The sequence below is a fragment of the Sebastes fasciatus genome, chromosome 12 (genome assembly GCF_043250625.1).
Source record: "Sebastes fasciatus isolate fSebFas1 chromosome 12, fSebFas1.pri, whole genome shotgun sequence".
Classification (NCBI taxonomy): domain Eukaryota; kingdom Metazoa; phylum Chordata; class Actinopteri; order Perciformes; family Sebastidae; genus Sebastes; species Sebastes fasciatus.
The window spans coordinates 6,352,820-6,369,091 of record NC_133806.1 but is presented as its reverse complement, the minus strand read 5'-3'; the positions used below and the strand labels follow the sequence as shown (position 1 = coordinate 6,369,091).

At 39.0% G+C, this 16,272-nt stretch overlaps 1 protein-coding gene across 3 annotated transcripts in view; it reads left to right on the top strand.

Moving 5' to 3' along the window:
- Positions 1-16,272, top strand: part of znf385d (zinc finger protein 385D) — a 94,459-nt gene that overhangs the window by 53,523 nt on the left and 24,664 nt on the right. For all 3 annotated transcript variants that reach the window (XM_074652859.1, XM_074652858.1, XM_074652860.1), the window contains one exon: positions 9,038-9,206. In XM_074652859.1, the coding sequence (XP_074508960.1) occupies positions 9,038-9,206 (169 nt within the window). The remainder of the gene's footprint in view (positions 1-9,037; positions 9,207-16,272) is intronic.

Genomic DNA, 16,272 nt, shown 5'->3' with positions numbered 1-16,272 from the left:
TTTATCTGCTCTATAAAACTTTGGATTTATGTTATTGGAGTTTTATGGCAGTTTGTTAATAAATGTCTACCAGATAGTTAGACCTCTCTGGGGTCTAATTGATCCCAAAACAAACAATACTTGGTAGAATGACTTTTTGGCAAACTTATCCATGCATAGCTCGTATAACATATTAATTTAAACATTTAATATTATCCAAATGTTGTGTAATAACAATGAAACATGGTCATTTCTGTATATATTACAACTTCAATACTTATTTTAATAAGGCCACAAGAAAAGAAAAGAAGTTTTGAAGGAAAATAACTATTAATATTAGTATTACTTATACACACACAGCTGTAGGGTCTGTGGGACCCCAAACCAAAGTCATCTAAAGACACGTTTTGTAATATGTTATGGGACTAAATTTGGATTATTTGGTCAAAAAGAGGCGTAATGTGTTGTATTCCAATGAATTTGGTTCCCAGTCTTTTGTTTCCCTCCATGCCATCCCATTGTTTGAGTAACAACTGTTGCATTGGGGGGCTGTGAGACAGCATCCTGTGCTGTGATTGGGTAACTTGAAACAATTGGGAGAACAACTTGTTTTAAACCCCTCAAGTCAGTTTTCATTGTGCTCTGCTTTCATCAAGGTGATCCTCACCCGCTGAACACGCCCCCCGACACAGAGCTAAAAGTTCCCACCCATATTTAAGCAGCAGAAGTGGCAGAGATATTCTCCTTTGGCTTCTGGCTTGATGTTGGAGTTGAACAATGACGGTCAGCAAGGTCATCAAATACCTTCTCTTCACCTTCAACTTTTTGTTTTTTGCGGGTGGAGCCATTATTCTCACTTACTCCACACATGTCAGGAGCAACAAAGGACACTACCAGATCACTGATGAACTTCTCCCAGCCATACACCTCCTCATATTTATCGGTGCCATGACTTTGGTTTTTGGCTTCCTGGGTTTCTGCGGAGCGATCCGAGAGAACCGCTGCCTGCTGGCCCTGTTCTTCAAGGGCCTGCTCGTAATGTTCCTCATGCTGTTGGCCGTGGGAGTGCTGGGAGCCGTATCAAGAACTGCAGCTGCCCAGGAGCTGGTGAGGAAACACTTGAAGCAGCTGCTTCCGCTGAGCGAACAGCCGAAGGAAGTTCAGGAGACGTTTCACAACGTGGAGAGGACCGGTTTCTGTTGTGGTTTCTTTGTTGGACATCTCGATTGGGGCAACTCGACGGTGGTGCCCGACTCTTGTAACTGCACAGACACCTCCAGAAATTGCACGGATTTAGATGGACGGGATATATACGCGACGCCGTGTATGCCGCACATCATGACGTGGTTGGACAGGATGTCAGACTCACTCATCGGGACTGCGCTTGCATTCGGCATCTTGATGATTCTGGGCATGATTTTCTCACTAGTCCTGATCTGTCAGATTAGGAGTTGGAAGAAAGGCATTGTTTAAAAGGTTCACAGGTGTCGACTGAAGGACACATCATCATGTTAGTGTTAATTGCATCTTTACTGGGCGTTGCCGCGTTGTACATTTTTTAACGGTTTCTATTTTTTTGTACCTGCGTTTGTAGATTGCGTATATGAATTGCATAGTAAACATTTTTTACAATGAAAAATCTCCATCTGTTGTTGTTTTTGTGGAAAAGAAACTGATAATTAGTAGTCCAAAAAAATGGATATAAATTTGTGTAGCAGAACTTTTTTTTCTTTTCTACTTTCCCAGTAGGCCCTGATCAGTCAGAGCGCGATTTGCAGTTTGCCAAATCTTTTTTTAATATTATTGTTGCTAGTTCCACCGAATGAGTTGGCTTAACACAAATCATGAACTGTACGCTACCAAATAGTTAGTAGTACAGATTAAAGGAATGAAAACAATTTACTCAAAATCTCAAGTAACGCACTAATTTGCCTCCAGGCCTGTTGTTCTCTGTTCAGATCATGGTAACTATGGTCAAAGTCATGTAGCTCCAGGTATCCAGCAAAAGTCACTGCAATGAGTAAAAAACGCTAATAAAGTTGGGCGCCTTTCCGCTCTGAGTTTAATTTTTTTCAACTTGTGTTCAACAAAAACGTGAGGTGCATAAAGCTTGGGAACCACTGCACGAAACTGTATATAACGTAGGGCTGGGCGATATGGAGAAACTCATATCACAATGTTTTTGATCAAATACCTCAATATCAATATTGCGATGATATTGTAAGGTTGACACAATAAGATTTTTGATAAATAATGATCAGTAATGTGGATTTAATGACTAAGTGGGTAAAATTGCAAATAATAGAAGAGCTAGAACAGTCAGGTGAGTTCAGAAAATTACATCACTTTACTGCAATGCAGCCTGTAAAACCAGGAAATGACAACACTTATGCCATATTACAATATCCAAAATCAAAGACGATATCTGGTCTCATATCATGATATTGTTATTATATCAATATATTGCCCAGCGCTAATATAAAGTAATTAAAACTAGCTCCACCTCGAGCAGCTACAACAGTAAAGTGCATCAGAACTAACACTAATAATTGTAGTACATAATAATATATCACTCAAGAAGTGCTGGAAAGATTTAAGCTAAATATAGACTTCACGTATGAGAGAGACAATATTCCATTTGTTCTTTCACTGTGAACATTCAAATTTAGTTTGGACAGATATGCAAAACTATAAATTGGAAAATGGGTACTAACGTACAAATTAATGTATTTGATGTAATGTTATATTTTGTGTTCTATTGGATGGAGAGCAATATTAACTATGTTATTCAGCTTCCGGTTATTCTTGATAAGATCCAAAATATCACTCACAGTGGCCATTTTTCATTCTTTTCTTACTTTAAGTACATTTTGCTGATAATACCTCTGTACTTTTACTTAAGTAGGATTTCAAACACGGGGCTTTTACTTGTAAAGTATTATTTTTAGATTGATTGAATGGCATACATGGGCTCGTTCCATGCTGGATGAAGGTGATTAGTGATTGCATTCACCTGTTAACTCACCTGGCCTCCTTGATTGTATCCCTGCATTAGTACACACTGATGACGGTCTTGATCAGGATGTAACGTTATTGAGAGGAAATATAAATATACTCAGCAACAAGCAGGTGCTGGTGGCAGCCTTGTGCCAGAGGAATATATATTTTAAGAATGTGTTTATTTCTGTTTGGTTCAGACATCAGACACACCACGTTTGACTCACAGACTCACACAACGAATCAGACAGGCCTTTTCACAGAAGACATTTTAACTTGCACAGTAGGAAGACCACAGGTGTAAAATAATGAAATGAATGATGGCTGAATCAATTTAGCTGCTTTGATTTCAGGTTCCTGCAGGGCTGCACAATGAATCGTTTATTAATTTGATGAAATTGCAATGTGGTCCACTGCAATTTTCAAATCACAGAATGCGCAATATTTTGACACTGGCGAAATGTGTCAAAGTACTATTTTAAATAAATATTGTCATGCTGCAGAGAATGGATGAATAAATACATACATTTAAAGATAAATAAATTAAAAAAAATGCAAACATATATAAATAATAACTGCAAAATCAAATAAATTAATTTAAACAATAATAAAAAAATAAATATATAAATATTAAAAGGGAAAATTAAACAGAAGAGTAAATAATTATGGTAATTAATACAAAGATAAACAATTAAAGAAGCCAATTAATATATAAATATCAATTTATGTCACATTTGATCAATTAATTAATAGCTACATTTATTTGTTATATTATTTTTGCTATTTTAATGACATTTATTTATTTATTCATTTATTTTTTTTATTTTGGCAGGTTCTGTTGTCCATAGAAAAGATGTCTAGACTGCACATCATATCTTATAACACTTTAAATAACATATTTGTTTGGTACAGATCCCTGCAAAAATTACATCATAATAATTTTCATTCTCTCAAATAATGCAAATCATATCGCAATTGCAATACTAGTCAAAAATAAATTAGATATTTTTCAAAATCGTTCAGCCCTAGTTCCTGGTATTGTGAAAGGCCAATTGAAAGAGGCTGAGTCATGCTTCATCAAGGCGTCACATCTTTGGGGTACAACACATGCGCACGTGTTATACCCTATACCCAAGACCCGTGTCCGTCTGTATCCCAGCCTCCTTCAATTGGCCTTGGTGTTGTGCATGCTGGCTCACTGTTACTCTCACTGGAGCACGTGAATACAACGGATCCATCCTTAGTGTTATTAGTAACACCTGTGCTTTTCCTACTATGACAAGTCAAACTGTCTGCTAAGAGAAAGGCCTACTCCCATGATACCTGATCTCTCTCCGCCACAGACCCTGAGGCTCCCACACCGGCTATTATGAGTTAAAACAATGACCTCCAGATGTTTGTTGTGAATTGGTATCGTTTACTGGGGTCTCAACTTATCCACAGGAATGTGGCTGGGTGGGTGGGTTTGTTGATTCTTTGGTAACAACCCCCAAGATAAAACCCCCCCAAAAAATCTGCAACACTATAGGCTTTAATTTACATTCTCTGTTGCCCTTAAAGACACCGTCCCTCCATCCTTATAATACTACTGGCTACACGCCTTGGCATATGAATCTAGGTCATAAAGATTTATGACTGACTAAAAATGGCGCATAAACTCAGTACAAAAAATAAAAGTGGGAGACGACTCCAACTCCATAAATAAAAAAACGGATAAAATCCACAGATGAAAAAAAAACTGAGTAAACTATTCCACAAATAAAAATTATTTATGCTGGTTTACCGTCAATTACATAAATTTTGGGCTTTGGAGATACTTCTATTAGAACATTAAATTGATGAGCATTTGTTGGATGCCTTATGAGAGCAGGATTCAATGAATCTGAGCAACTGAAAACACACACGGCTGTGTACATTTGTAAACTTTCCTCCGTGTGGAGCACGGTTGGACTGTTCTGAATAACTCTGACCACCAGAAACCGTCTGTTGTTTATGGAAGAAATTGGTCATGATCTTGTTTAAATCACATCGAGATAATTGAATCATGAAACCAGAACAACATGTTACGGAAACCCCCGTTGTCTTGATACCTACAGTTTCCCCTCTTTTTTTACAGCAAAACAATGACCAGTTTGATGTTGCAATTAAATTGTTAAACTTGTGATTTTTCAGGGAGGTTTTATCCTCAGCATTTCCAGATTTCTGAACAAAGCTTTGATTCATTTGAACGGAACATTTCAAGTTGATCTTGTTTTCTGCCACGTCCTCAACACTCTTACTCAGATCCTTGGATGATTGCATCAAACCACAGACTATATATCATATTTAAAGGACCAGTGTGTAGCAATTAGGGGGATCTATTAGCACAAATGGAATATAATATTAATAAGTATGTTTTCTTTAGTGTTTAATCATAATTTTGTTAACAGAATGAGCCGTTTATATCTACATCAGAGCGGGTCCTCTTCACGGAGCCCACCATGTTGCACCACCATGTTTCTACCAGCCTGGTCGCACTAAATGGCGTATGAATGACACATTAATTGCAAGTAATTTTGCATGCAATAATAACGTGCTTGCTTTTGACATGTCATTTCTACGCCATGTAGTCTGTATTGACTGCAATGTAAACGCAGTGATACAGTGACATAGTGATGTGGGGAGGTGGATGGGTCCAACAAACACAGGACTTTCAACCAGGAGACTGTTGTTCGAGACCAGTGTTCATGTCCAAAAATTATGTCATTTTTTTGTGATATTTGTGAAGTGTTTTCTGTACTTCTGTTACGTTGTTTCTATACATATTTTACTTATTTTACGTACTTATTTTAAGCCCAACCATGATATTTTTCCTAAACCTAAGTGAGTGGTTCTAAGTGCAGCTATTACCGTAGTTTTGTTGCATGGCGTACAAATGAGACGTGAAAAGGCTAAAATGCGGGCATGCATTCACATGACACGCGGAATGTCCTTGTAATGTCGTTCTTTTTATACGCCTTCCCATGAGATCGGGTTGGTTTCTACAGTAGCCCAGAACGGACAAACTAAACACTGGCTCTAGAGAGAGCCATTCGCGTTTCCGTGTCGGCAACCATAATACACCTCAATATTTAGGACTAAATAAGAAACAATAAAGTTAAGGTTCTATAGCCAATTTATCATCAATTAAACACTCCAGAGCTCAAATGTTGCTAAAAAAAACTGGGCACACAGAAGCACACGGAAAAACACAAATGCAGAAATCTCTCATCTAAAATGATCAAAACTGTTCTATCTTTGGCAGAACATTTTGTGTTCAGGCAGCCCAGTTGCCAGGAAAAAATGTTGCTGTTGTACGTACACAAACCACGGATACGTTGAATGCGGACGTTTTTTTGCATTCGGTCAGAACAAATGATATAGTACAACAAGCGACTGAAAAGTTACGTAGTATATTAATGAGTATTACTGTAAGGGCAGGTGGTCAGGCTGGTGGATGGGTCAAACGCTGTTTGCGTCTCGTGTGAAACCAAAAGTAAACGTTGACTTTACACTTGTTACATAATGTTACGCCTCTGCTGAGGCTGGCTGTTGTTTATTTTATGTTATTTATGTTATATGGTTAAGTTTTTATGTGATTATTTTAACACAAACTATGATCTGTTTTATAACCTTAACCAAGTAGTTTTGTTGCCTAAACCTAACCAATCGTTTCACAACATTAACCATGTGTCATTGTGCGGTCCTGCAAGTGTGACACGAGGCTGATATGACACGTATTTATGAAACGTCTTTTTGGTTCTGAAATGTCAACATTCAACTAATCCCGTGGTTCACAGAAACATACAATGCCAACATTTTTTTCTGGTGACTGGGTTGGTTGATTTAGCAAATATGTTTTCAGGGCCTTTAATAGGAGCAGAGCTAAATCCACATTTTAGCCGTCACTCACAGGTTCACTTCAGGTTTACTTTGTATTGCCAAAACCGGTCATCTTGCTCATGGGCTCATGTCTGTTGATTGATACATGGGGGTTTAAACTGTGACCTTTTGGTTTCCAGACAGCCTCTCTAAATCCTACAACCCTCTGACTATGATTTGTTTCATGTCTTTCCCCCCCCTTCGTCATAGAGCCCCTCCAAGGAAAACAAATGATTTCCCTCCCAGTTTTAATCATGCGTGTGTCAGACTTGGAATTCAGGCAATTCTTCCACTTCATTGCTCTAATGAAAGATGAATTATTGGCGTAGTCGCATTAAACACCCATCCACAACACCTGAGTCTCATGACAAAAAAAAATAAGATATGTCTTGGGTACCTGGACAGTGATGAATGTGGGTCAAAATGAATCATTTCATGCCAGAACAAGATGTTCACTCAGTTTGAAAAAGTGACGCCTCATCCCAAAAATGGTTTTCCAGGACGAGGGGAAAATACTTAAGCTATTTCACAACCTCTGCCAATAAAATGATTGAACTATGGCAACTTTATTCCCCTCTAATATAATGAGATCTCTTTACTTGTCTCGTTCTATTAACCTGTCACACACACTTGTACGTTTCTGATCATGCAAACAGCCTCAGGTGTTCCCGGTTGCTCTAACGATCACACAGACAGGTGAATCAAACTAAATGACACCTGAGGGCTCTTCACAATAATAGTATTACACTGTAAAATTAGCCTTTATGCACCATGAGTACTTTTAGTTTTGATACTTTAAATACATTTAGCCGATAATACTTCTGTACTTTTCCTTTAGTAACATTTTGAATTCAGGGCTTTTACTTGTAATGGAGTATTTTTAGACTATAACATTTCTATTTTTACTTAAGTAACAGCCTGGTCTCTTAAAAATGATGTTCCCATATAACAAAACTGCTTTGTCAATTATGTTTCAAAGAAAAGTCTTTTTCTCCAAGATCATGTTTGTATTTGACGTATCACAACAACAAATAATAACGAGCAACTTTGTGTAGAAGGAATATCTGTTTCAATCGCATTATTTGTGCTTTCCCGAATAACATATTTGGATTTGGGTACATCCCTAGTATCGAGATGTTGACATGAAACATATATTTGGTCCAGAAACGTCAAGATTCAATGTATCCTGAGGTTTGCAGAGACGTAAAATGCCAACATTTTATTCTAGCGACTGAGTTGCAGCTAAAAAATCTGACTACTTCTTCCACCACCGGCTAAAACAGTTGACACTACTTGCTGAGGAGGAACAAAAGGAAACAGGAACAACGTTTTGCTTATATGGTAATGCAAAGAGGGACTACCTGGAATGGTCTCTTTGTCCCGGCAGTCTTTAGTGAATATCCCCACTGTGGCCCATAAATAAAGATGCTTACAAATGTCTTCAGGGGATGCGTGGTTGGCGGCACTTATATATTCCAAGAGGCAATTGCATCTCTCCTGATACCTTCCTTCCTGCCACAGGCAAAGTATGCAGGAACGTGTGCAGAGGTAAACAAGGACAGCTCAAAGTCTTTGCATATGTCCCACTTCTGTGTGCCTGCTGAATGTTTTGGGAAGGTGAATATTTGCTACGTGTTCAGACTTTAAAGCAAATACAGAAATTACTGACGTCCAGATATTTGTTATTATTAAAGAAATTCATATTCACACTGAATCGTCATTTTATTACCACCCCTTTATAGTTTGAAATGGCTGACACATTTTGCAAAAACAATATGTTAAAAAAATGACATCAAGGCATTCTAAAGCAACTCACTGCTGTAGAACAACTAATTGCATTTACTAATATAGAGCCTTTTGGGTAAAATAAAAATAAACGCTCTTGAAGTTATTCCCCCAGTACATCCAAAAAAGAATAACACCTTAATTACTTAGAAAACCAATTACCTAGGTGTATTAATCATTTTGTAAGATTTTTCTTCAAATGTTAACCATTTTTGCAGGACTGCATGACATGTCAACTGTCCTCTGCTAATCATGTTTAGCCTGCTTCATTGACTCTGACTGTGTTCCTCTAGTTTTCATCTTCCATTTCATCCTGGCTCTGTGTTCAGCTGCTTCCCCAGCGTTAAATGGAGCCTGTTATTTGTTCTCCTCACAGAGCCAGGCCTTGGCCCACTACAAGGGGACCAAACATGCCAAGAAGCTAAAAGCCCTGGACGCTCCGAAGAGTAAGCTCAAAGGCTCAGTGGTCACCAAGGAAACCGCCAACCAGGAGACCGCCAAGGGCATCAACACCTCGCAGGTCCCCAACGGCACTGACAGGAAAGGTTTGTGTTTTCCTGCTTGCTGCACATTCCCCTACACGGTTTCTTTTTGTAGCTGCTGCCCTTCTGTTGAGAACGAATGATGGACCCAAAAAAAACAAAAACACCTTTTTGGCATTTTCCATTTGCTGCACACAACATGCAATCACTTTAGGAGTTGGAATGACTCACTGTTGATTATATCAGCCCTGTGCTGGCTGCTCTGCCGATGGCTAGCTACTCACTCTGAGCTCATATATTGAATTTTTAGAGTTCAGAGATCTCTGCAGGACACACCGGGCAGTCAGACATCAGAAAAATGAGGAAGGGCCTCAGTATGCTTCAAACTAAATGCCTGTCTGATCATCTGAAGCCGAGTTCAGACAGACAACAGCACTGTATGGAAAAAACATCATCAACTCCATCATTCATTTCTTAATCCCCCTCTCTGCAGCCATCTCTCCTAAAAAATATGTTCCATTGCAGTGAAACTGCATTGTGAATTATGTTTCGAGGGAAACTTTTTTTTTTGCAGATTAAATTTGTTTTTGACGTCTCTCGAATACATTATCTCGGAAGACGTGTTGGACTTTTCACCCAGGAGACCGCTGTTCGTGTCCCGTGTGAAACCAAAAGTCAATATTCACTTATTTTAATTTACGTCCGTAGCTTAATAACGCAACAATTTAAATTTACAACATTAACCGCAACTTTAAAACTGCAGCCGTAATCTGAAAAGAAAATATGTTTCCCTCAAAACCAAGCCTAATTGAGAATGCAGTTTAGTTGTATGGGAGAGTAATGTTGTCAGAGACAGGGCTGCTCTCTGACAACAAAATTAAGGAGGGTTTAACTTTCATGGTAAAAACTCCAGCAACACTTATAATATAAAGAATAACTTTTGTGTGCGGCCAATATTAGCTTGTGGCCTTCATCAAGGTCATCATACAATGCATGATTATAACCCAGCCCATTCTCTTTCCCAGGGAGTACATTACCGATGCTTTGTCACGCCCATTTGCGTGTGATAACAACGCACAAGGCACCCTTTAGTGGCGGTATGAAACGCACTGGGCTTTCAATTAGCTACATAGTAAACCCATTTGTGTCAATATTAAACGCTTCAAGAAAGTGCTGCTGGAGCGACAAAGACACACACAGGGTTTGTAGGAGGGGAAGTGGATGGGTCCAACAAACACAAGGCTTTCATCCAGGAGGCGGCTGTCCATGTCACGTTCACGTTACAAACAGCTGTTTGTTCGTGTCCCATGTTCACAACATTCAGTGTCATTTTCACTGTACAAATGTAGTAGTTTTAAGGCCAACCAAGTAGTTCTAACCTAACTATAGTGGTTTTAATGACAAAAATAAAGTGACGCCAAGGGGTTGAGAACATGTTGGTTTGGCTTAAAATGACTACGTTTCTTACGTTATTAAGCTATGGACGTAAATTAAAATAAGTCAATGTTGACTTTTGGTTTCACACGGGACACACACAGTCTCCTGGGTGAAAGTCCTGTGTTTGTTTGACCCGTCCTTCGTATGCGGACTATCATTACAAACGTATTTGTGAAACGTCAAAAACAAATGTAATCCGTGACGAAGTAAGGTCCAACCATGTTGTTTTGTCATGTCAAGGACCCCCTAAATTGATTAGGTCACGGTCCCCCATTTGAGAAGATTTTACTTCAGGGACCTCCATCTGAAAAGATTTTGGTTGTTAGATATGATTAAGACCAGAATTCTGTAGTTGTCAACTACAATGGAGAAGATAACCGTAGAGTGTATAGTGAAAATAAACTATTCCCCATGTTTCTGGGAACTCCCTCAAGAACCACCGGCCAAAACCAAGCAAGTGTTTTTGTTTAATTCACAGCGTTAAGCTTGTGTTCACTGCAACCGAAAAGTGATGACGAGGGATCTGACAAAGCGTTGGGATGAGAACGTGTTGGATAACCGTGATGAAAACAAGCTGAAACGTGTTGGTCTCACAGTGTTATTTTTAGGACAAGTGTTACTGGATTTTTTAAATTGAAATCTCTCTCAAACTCTCTTTTTCATTCATCGCACAACTACTTTTGTCACTTTTTTGTTCGAAAAGTGCAACACCCTGAATGCCTCTGAGGAGAGACTGTCTGAAAGGGAGTGCCATTATCACCTTTGACAATGCAGAGACACACAAAAGCTCAACACAAATTTGTTGGAGAGAGATCAGGGTGTCAGCCAGGGGGACTCTGACGGCAGGCTTTGAGTTTGGCCATTCAGAACAGGTACGCTTTTAGATGTAGTTGTTGTACGAACTAGTTTGTTTGAAGCACACTGAATTCTCCAATTTGCTGGCATTTTGCAAAAAACTTTGCAACTTATATAACCATGTGCTCCAGAACTCATGCCTCCTATATTGGATTTGTACTTTATGTTTGCCTATTATCCCATTTTTAATTACATTTTTGCTGGTGCGCATTGTTTTGTGCTGACTGTGTGTACCTTAATATTCATCACGTCGCAGCCAGGTGGCTGTTTAAATCCGGTTATCTCGCCCAGGTGTCTGCCAATAAACATTCCTATTCTCGGTGGAACTCCTGCTTTAAAACATGTTGGGAAAGTAAACAAACACTAGATGCAACTTCCAACACCTGACGGGAACCAGATGCAAATTATCTGAAATTATTTTACATGCTGTGTTTCATATTGATTCTGTGGAGGATAACGCCTAGGCAGCCCAGCTCTCTCTCTCTCTCTCTCTCTCTCTCTGTAATATTCTTTAAGATGACTGTTATTATGTCATGAATTTGGCCCAATAAAAGTCTTCCCTTTAACTGTAACAATAGACGTTTTTTAAAGGAATTGGAAACACATTGAGCCGTCATGCTCTGGGATTAATTTTACCTCTGCCCATGCCTCCTTCCAATGTTCCACAAGTATTTAAATCAGGAGCACATTTCTTGAGCTCATTGTGTACCATGACCTATTTGTCAAGTCTGACCTATTCATGCTTGAAGCTTAAAGGTTGCTTGAGGTGAAAACTGAACCATTAAACGGTTGAGGTGCCCAGCCAGGTATTCATATCACGTCTCGGAGGGGGTGTTCAGGTGGTTTTGGCTCATAAATGCTACAAATGTTAATGACGTTCCTCCGTTGAGTTCCAAAATAGGTGAGAAAAACAGTATTACCAAGTACTTAATTCTACATATTTAACCTCACATAGGTCACACGCTAACGTTTATGTAATTTTAAGAGCTTTACACCTGGCAGTATTCTGTCTCGCATCCCACAGAGTTACTAAGCTGCTACACAAACGTCACACCGTTAAGTGGGGCAATTTGCACTTAAGCAACCGTTGAGCTAATCCACGTTGCAGTTTGTCGACATTTACCGTAAGAGAGCTTTGGCTGCCATTTTTAAGGTCTCAAGGGCTCAACAGTGTTGTAAAATCTTAGATGCTTTTTCTAAAAGTATAACCTGTGTCCTCTCAACAGCATCACATTTTGTGCAGTTTTTGTTAAAACTGTATTTTTGCTGTTTACTCGTCTTCACTCGTCTTTTTAAAAGCACATAAAGGACGTGAACTGTGGGGCGTTCATGTGCTGCAGGAACCTTGAGGATCCAAGACTCAACAATTAACAGATTTTCAATGAAAGAAGCTTCAATGAAAGAAGCATACAGTACTAATCGATGTGCACCAAAAACTGTTTATAAAGAAAGAGGCCTATAATGCTGCCCAGGAATATGTTTTTTATCAGTCTAATAAAGAAATGTGATGAACATATCTGCAAAACGTTCATACACAACTTACACTGACTGACAACATTTATTTTTGTTTTCCTTACAATTTATTTTTAAATGTCAGCTTTTAGCCAACATCTGAATTGCCCATTGAATAATTAATATATCTACTGGGAGTTAATGCGAGGGTAGGCAGGATATTTTTGGCATCATTGGGCAAAAAATCCATAATAACCTTTCAGCATATTGTAATTCAAGTGTTCTGAGAGATAACTAGACTCCTAAATATATAACTATCAAATTGAGAAATAATCAAATAAATGTTTAAAATTACGGTCATTATTATGAAATGTTATTTCATGTTGCTTCTTTTCAGTTTATTGTCGGCCTGTCTGTTTTTATTTCACAACTCCATGCATATGGTTTATTTTATAATCCCACTTGTCTCTGTCAGTCAACCAAGACAAACAGGGCAGAGCCAGGTATGTGTGTTGTCTGTTTATTCAGACAAAAGCAACATCTGTATTTATTTTCCCTGGTGAGCATATAGAGAAAGATAGCGTTGATTATAAAGGAAAAAAAAGGTATGTGAAAGCAAGTTTGTTATTTTTTAAAGAGTGCACAAAAGAGCAGCCAGAAAGTAGTATAGTATATATATTTTTTTTGCATCTGTGTACAAACTAAACAACAAACCAACAGCGTTGATTTTTTTTAAAGCTTCTACAAAGAACTATCATTGTGTTGATTTTGGCGGTCCCTGTGGACAAAAGCGGTAGTGTTTCCGCGCACCACACTCCCTCATTTTATTGTAGCAGGGTCTGACAGTCTGCCCCTTAGTCATAGGCACAGTTTGAACTTTAAGGTCGGGGGGTTGTAATGTGTACAATGCAGAGAGGTCTAATGTATATTGCGATGTGTGTAGCTTACATATTACAAACCTCCAAACAGAATGTGACACGAGCAAGAGTCAGTGATAAAATCAGTTTGATTACACTGCAGCTTGCGTGTTTGAGCTGAACTTTTGTCAGACGCCCTGTTTCTATTTATTCCTTATTCCAACGGATGAGGAACGGCTGATTGGTGAAATTGAAATGTGGAGTTATCTGATACCTTCTCGTTTAACTACATTCACCTAAATAAGGTGACAGCTGGCTGGAGGGAGATAACCAGGAGCCTGAAAGTTTACATAGGCTACTGTTGGCTGTATTGTGTCATTTCCAGTAAATATCGCAGTATAAAACCTGTTTTCTGTTTAAAAAACACAAACGTCGAAAGGGAGCAAGTAGCCTACTACTCACCCATCTTTTAAGTGGTTACGTTTCCAGTCTGATCTTGACCGAACAGCTGATAGATACCTGGTTTGTGTACATGGCGTAACAGAAGTGCATATTTAACAGTGTGTGGACAGAGACTGTCTGATGTTATAAGTAAATAAAAATACCACAAATCTATCTTCTTATGTAGTTGGTGTCTTATTCTGTCAATATGAAGACACATCACAGTCGATATCATTCAGCATACAATAAATTATTAGTTCTACGTGTTTACAAAGAAATATAAAAGCCTTTCTAGTTGGTTCAGTGAGCCCCCCGATCCAACACAAACTGCGCCTGTGCCCGCAGTGTCCTGGTTCTGTTTCACCCATATCTCCCTTCCCTCCAGCATGCCAACCAATACGGCCTCGTCCACCAGCAGCGTGGTGTCGGTGTCGGCTCCCAGCGGGGACCGGCGGAGCAGCGAGGCTGAGCCGGCTGGAGGAGGAGCCGCTGCTGCCGGGCGTTTTAAATTTTAATTCTAGAGGATCTTTGAGATCTTAGAGACTTTGGTTTAACTATTTGATTATAAACATCATAAAGCCTTGCTGGAAGATGCTGATAGAGAATAATATATGTGAGAAAGTGAGGAATAATATGATTTTTAAAGCTACTTGAAGGGAAAATGTTGTTTAATTTGTTCATTTTTGGTGCTTGCATCCACATGGGGTGAACATTTACATTTGTAGCCTTCTTCATACATAATCCCTCTATGAGCGCTAAACAGTAAAGCTGGATTAAGACATAGACCTCGTCTCCTGCACTGAGATGTCCATCTATAATGGACTCTACACAGCCCTGACATGAAACATACACTTAAAAAACATACAACATTGTAAACACATTGGTAGAGAACTCAAGAGACATTAAACAACACGCCTTCATAACCAAACAGGCAAATAGCTATTAATCATTTCAGTGGCCTTAAAAAAAAAAAAAAACACCAGCACATTTCTGCACCATCTCACTATCGTATCTACAGTGCACGGAGGCGGCGGTTTGTCACAAGTGGCATAGTAATGAATATTAATGTGCTCAGATGTCAGAAGAATTAATTGTCGAGGCGGGTAACTGCTGCATTATCTGTAAGGCTGAAGTATTTGACGGAATATCAGTGGCACCAAACTGGCTCTAATGAAAAGCAGAGTTCAGGGAAGAGTAATGGCCGTAGTGAGAGTAGGCAAAAACAACAGGGAGCTCGATTTGCTCTTGCAGAGTGGGCTTTCAATGGGTTTGTTTTGCTCTCAAATTACCAGCAAAAAACATATTTGGTCTGTAATAATTTTATTCCAAAGCACAACATATCCATGCCGGGAACAATGTAAGTTTATTGCTTATTTTTTGTTACAAAAATACACCTGATTGTATCATTCAAGAGCTATTATGTAACAAGAGGTCTAATTACATGATTAATTGTGAGTGTTTTTCATTGTGGCAGCTGTTATTTTTTTAGGAATACACTGTAAAACATTTAAAGGGGACCTATTATGCTTTTGTGCTTTTTCCCTTTCCTTTAGTGTGTTATTTCTGTGCATGTAAAAGGTCTGCAAAGTTACAAAGTCCACGCCAAAGGGAGTTACTCTCCCTCACAGAAACACTGCTCCTGAACTGTCTGAAACACCTTGATTGAAGTCCCGTCTTTTTTTGTGTAACGTAGTGATGTCACCAAGTAACTCATTTGCTTATTGGCTCGTTTGGCACGCCCTCAAACAGAGCTAGTTTGAGCGGAGCTGGAGCAAAGTCCAAAGAGTTTGGTTCGGTTGACCAATCACAACAGAGTGGGCCAGCTGACCACCTGACCAGTTGGTCAGCTCTGTCTAGTTTGACCGTTTGGTCGGAGTTCACAAGTGATTGACAGCTGCTCAGAGACGGCAAGGCTCCAGATCAGCACTGATTGGTTGTTTTCTTCCGGTCTGTGAAGTCTTGCAGATGCCATTAGGAGCACCAGAGGACACAGAGACACATGATTGTTTTTCAGATTACCTGTCTCATGCACAACTGTCAGGATATAGCGACAGTTCTATAAGAATAACTTATTTTTAATCATTTGC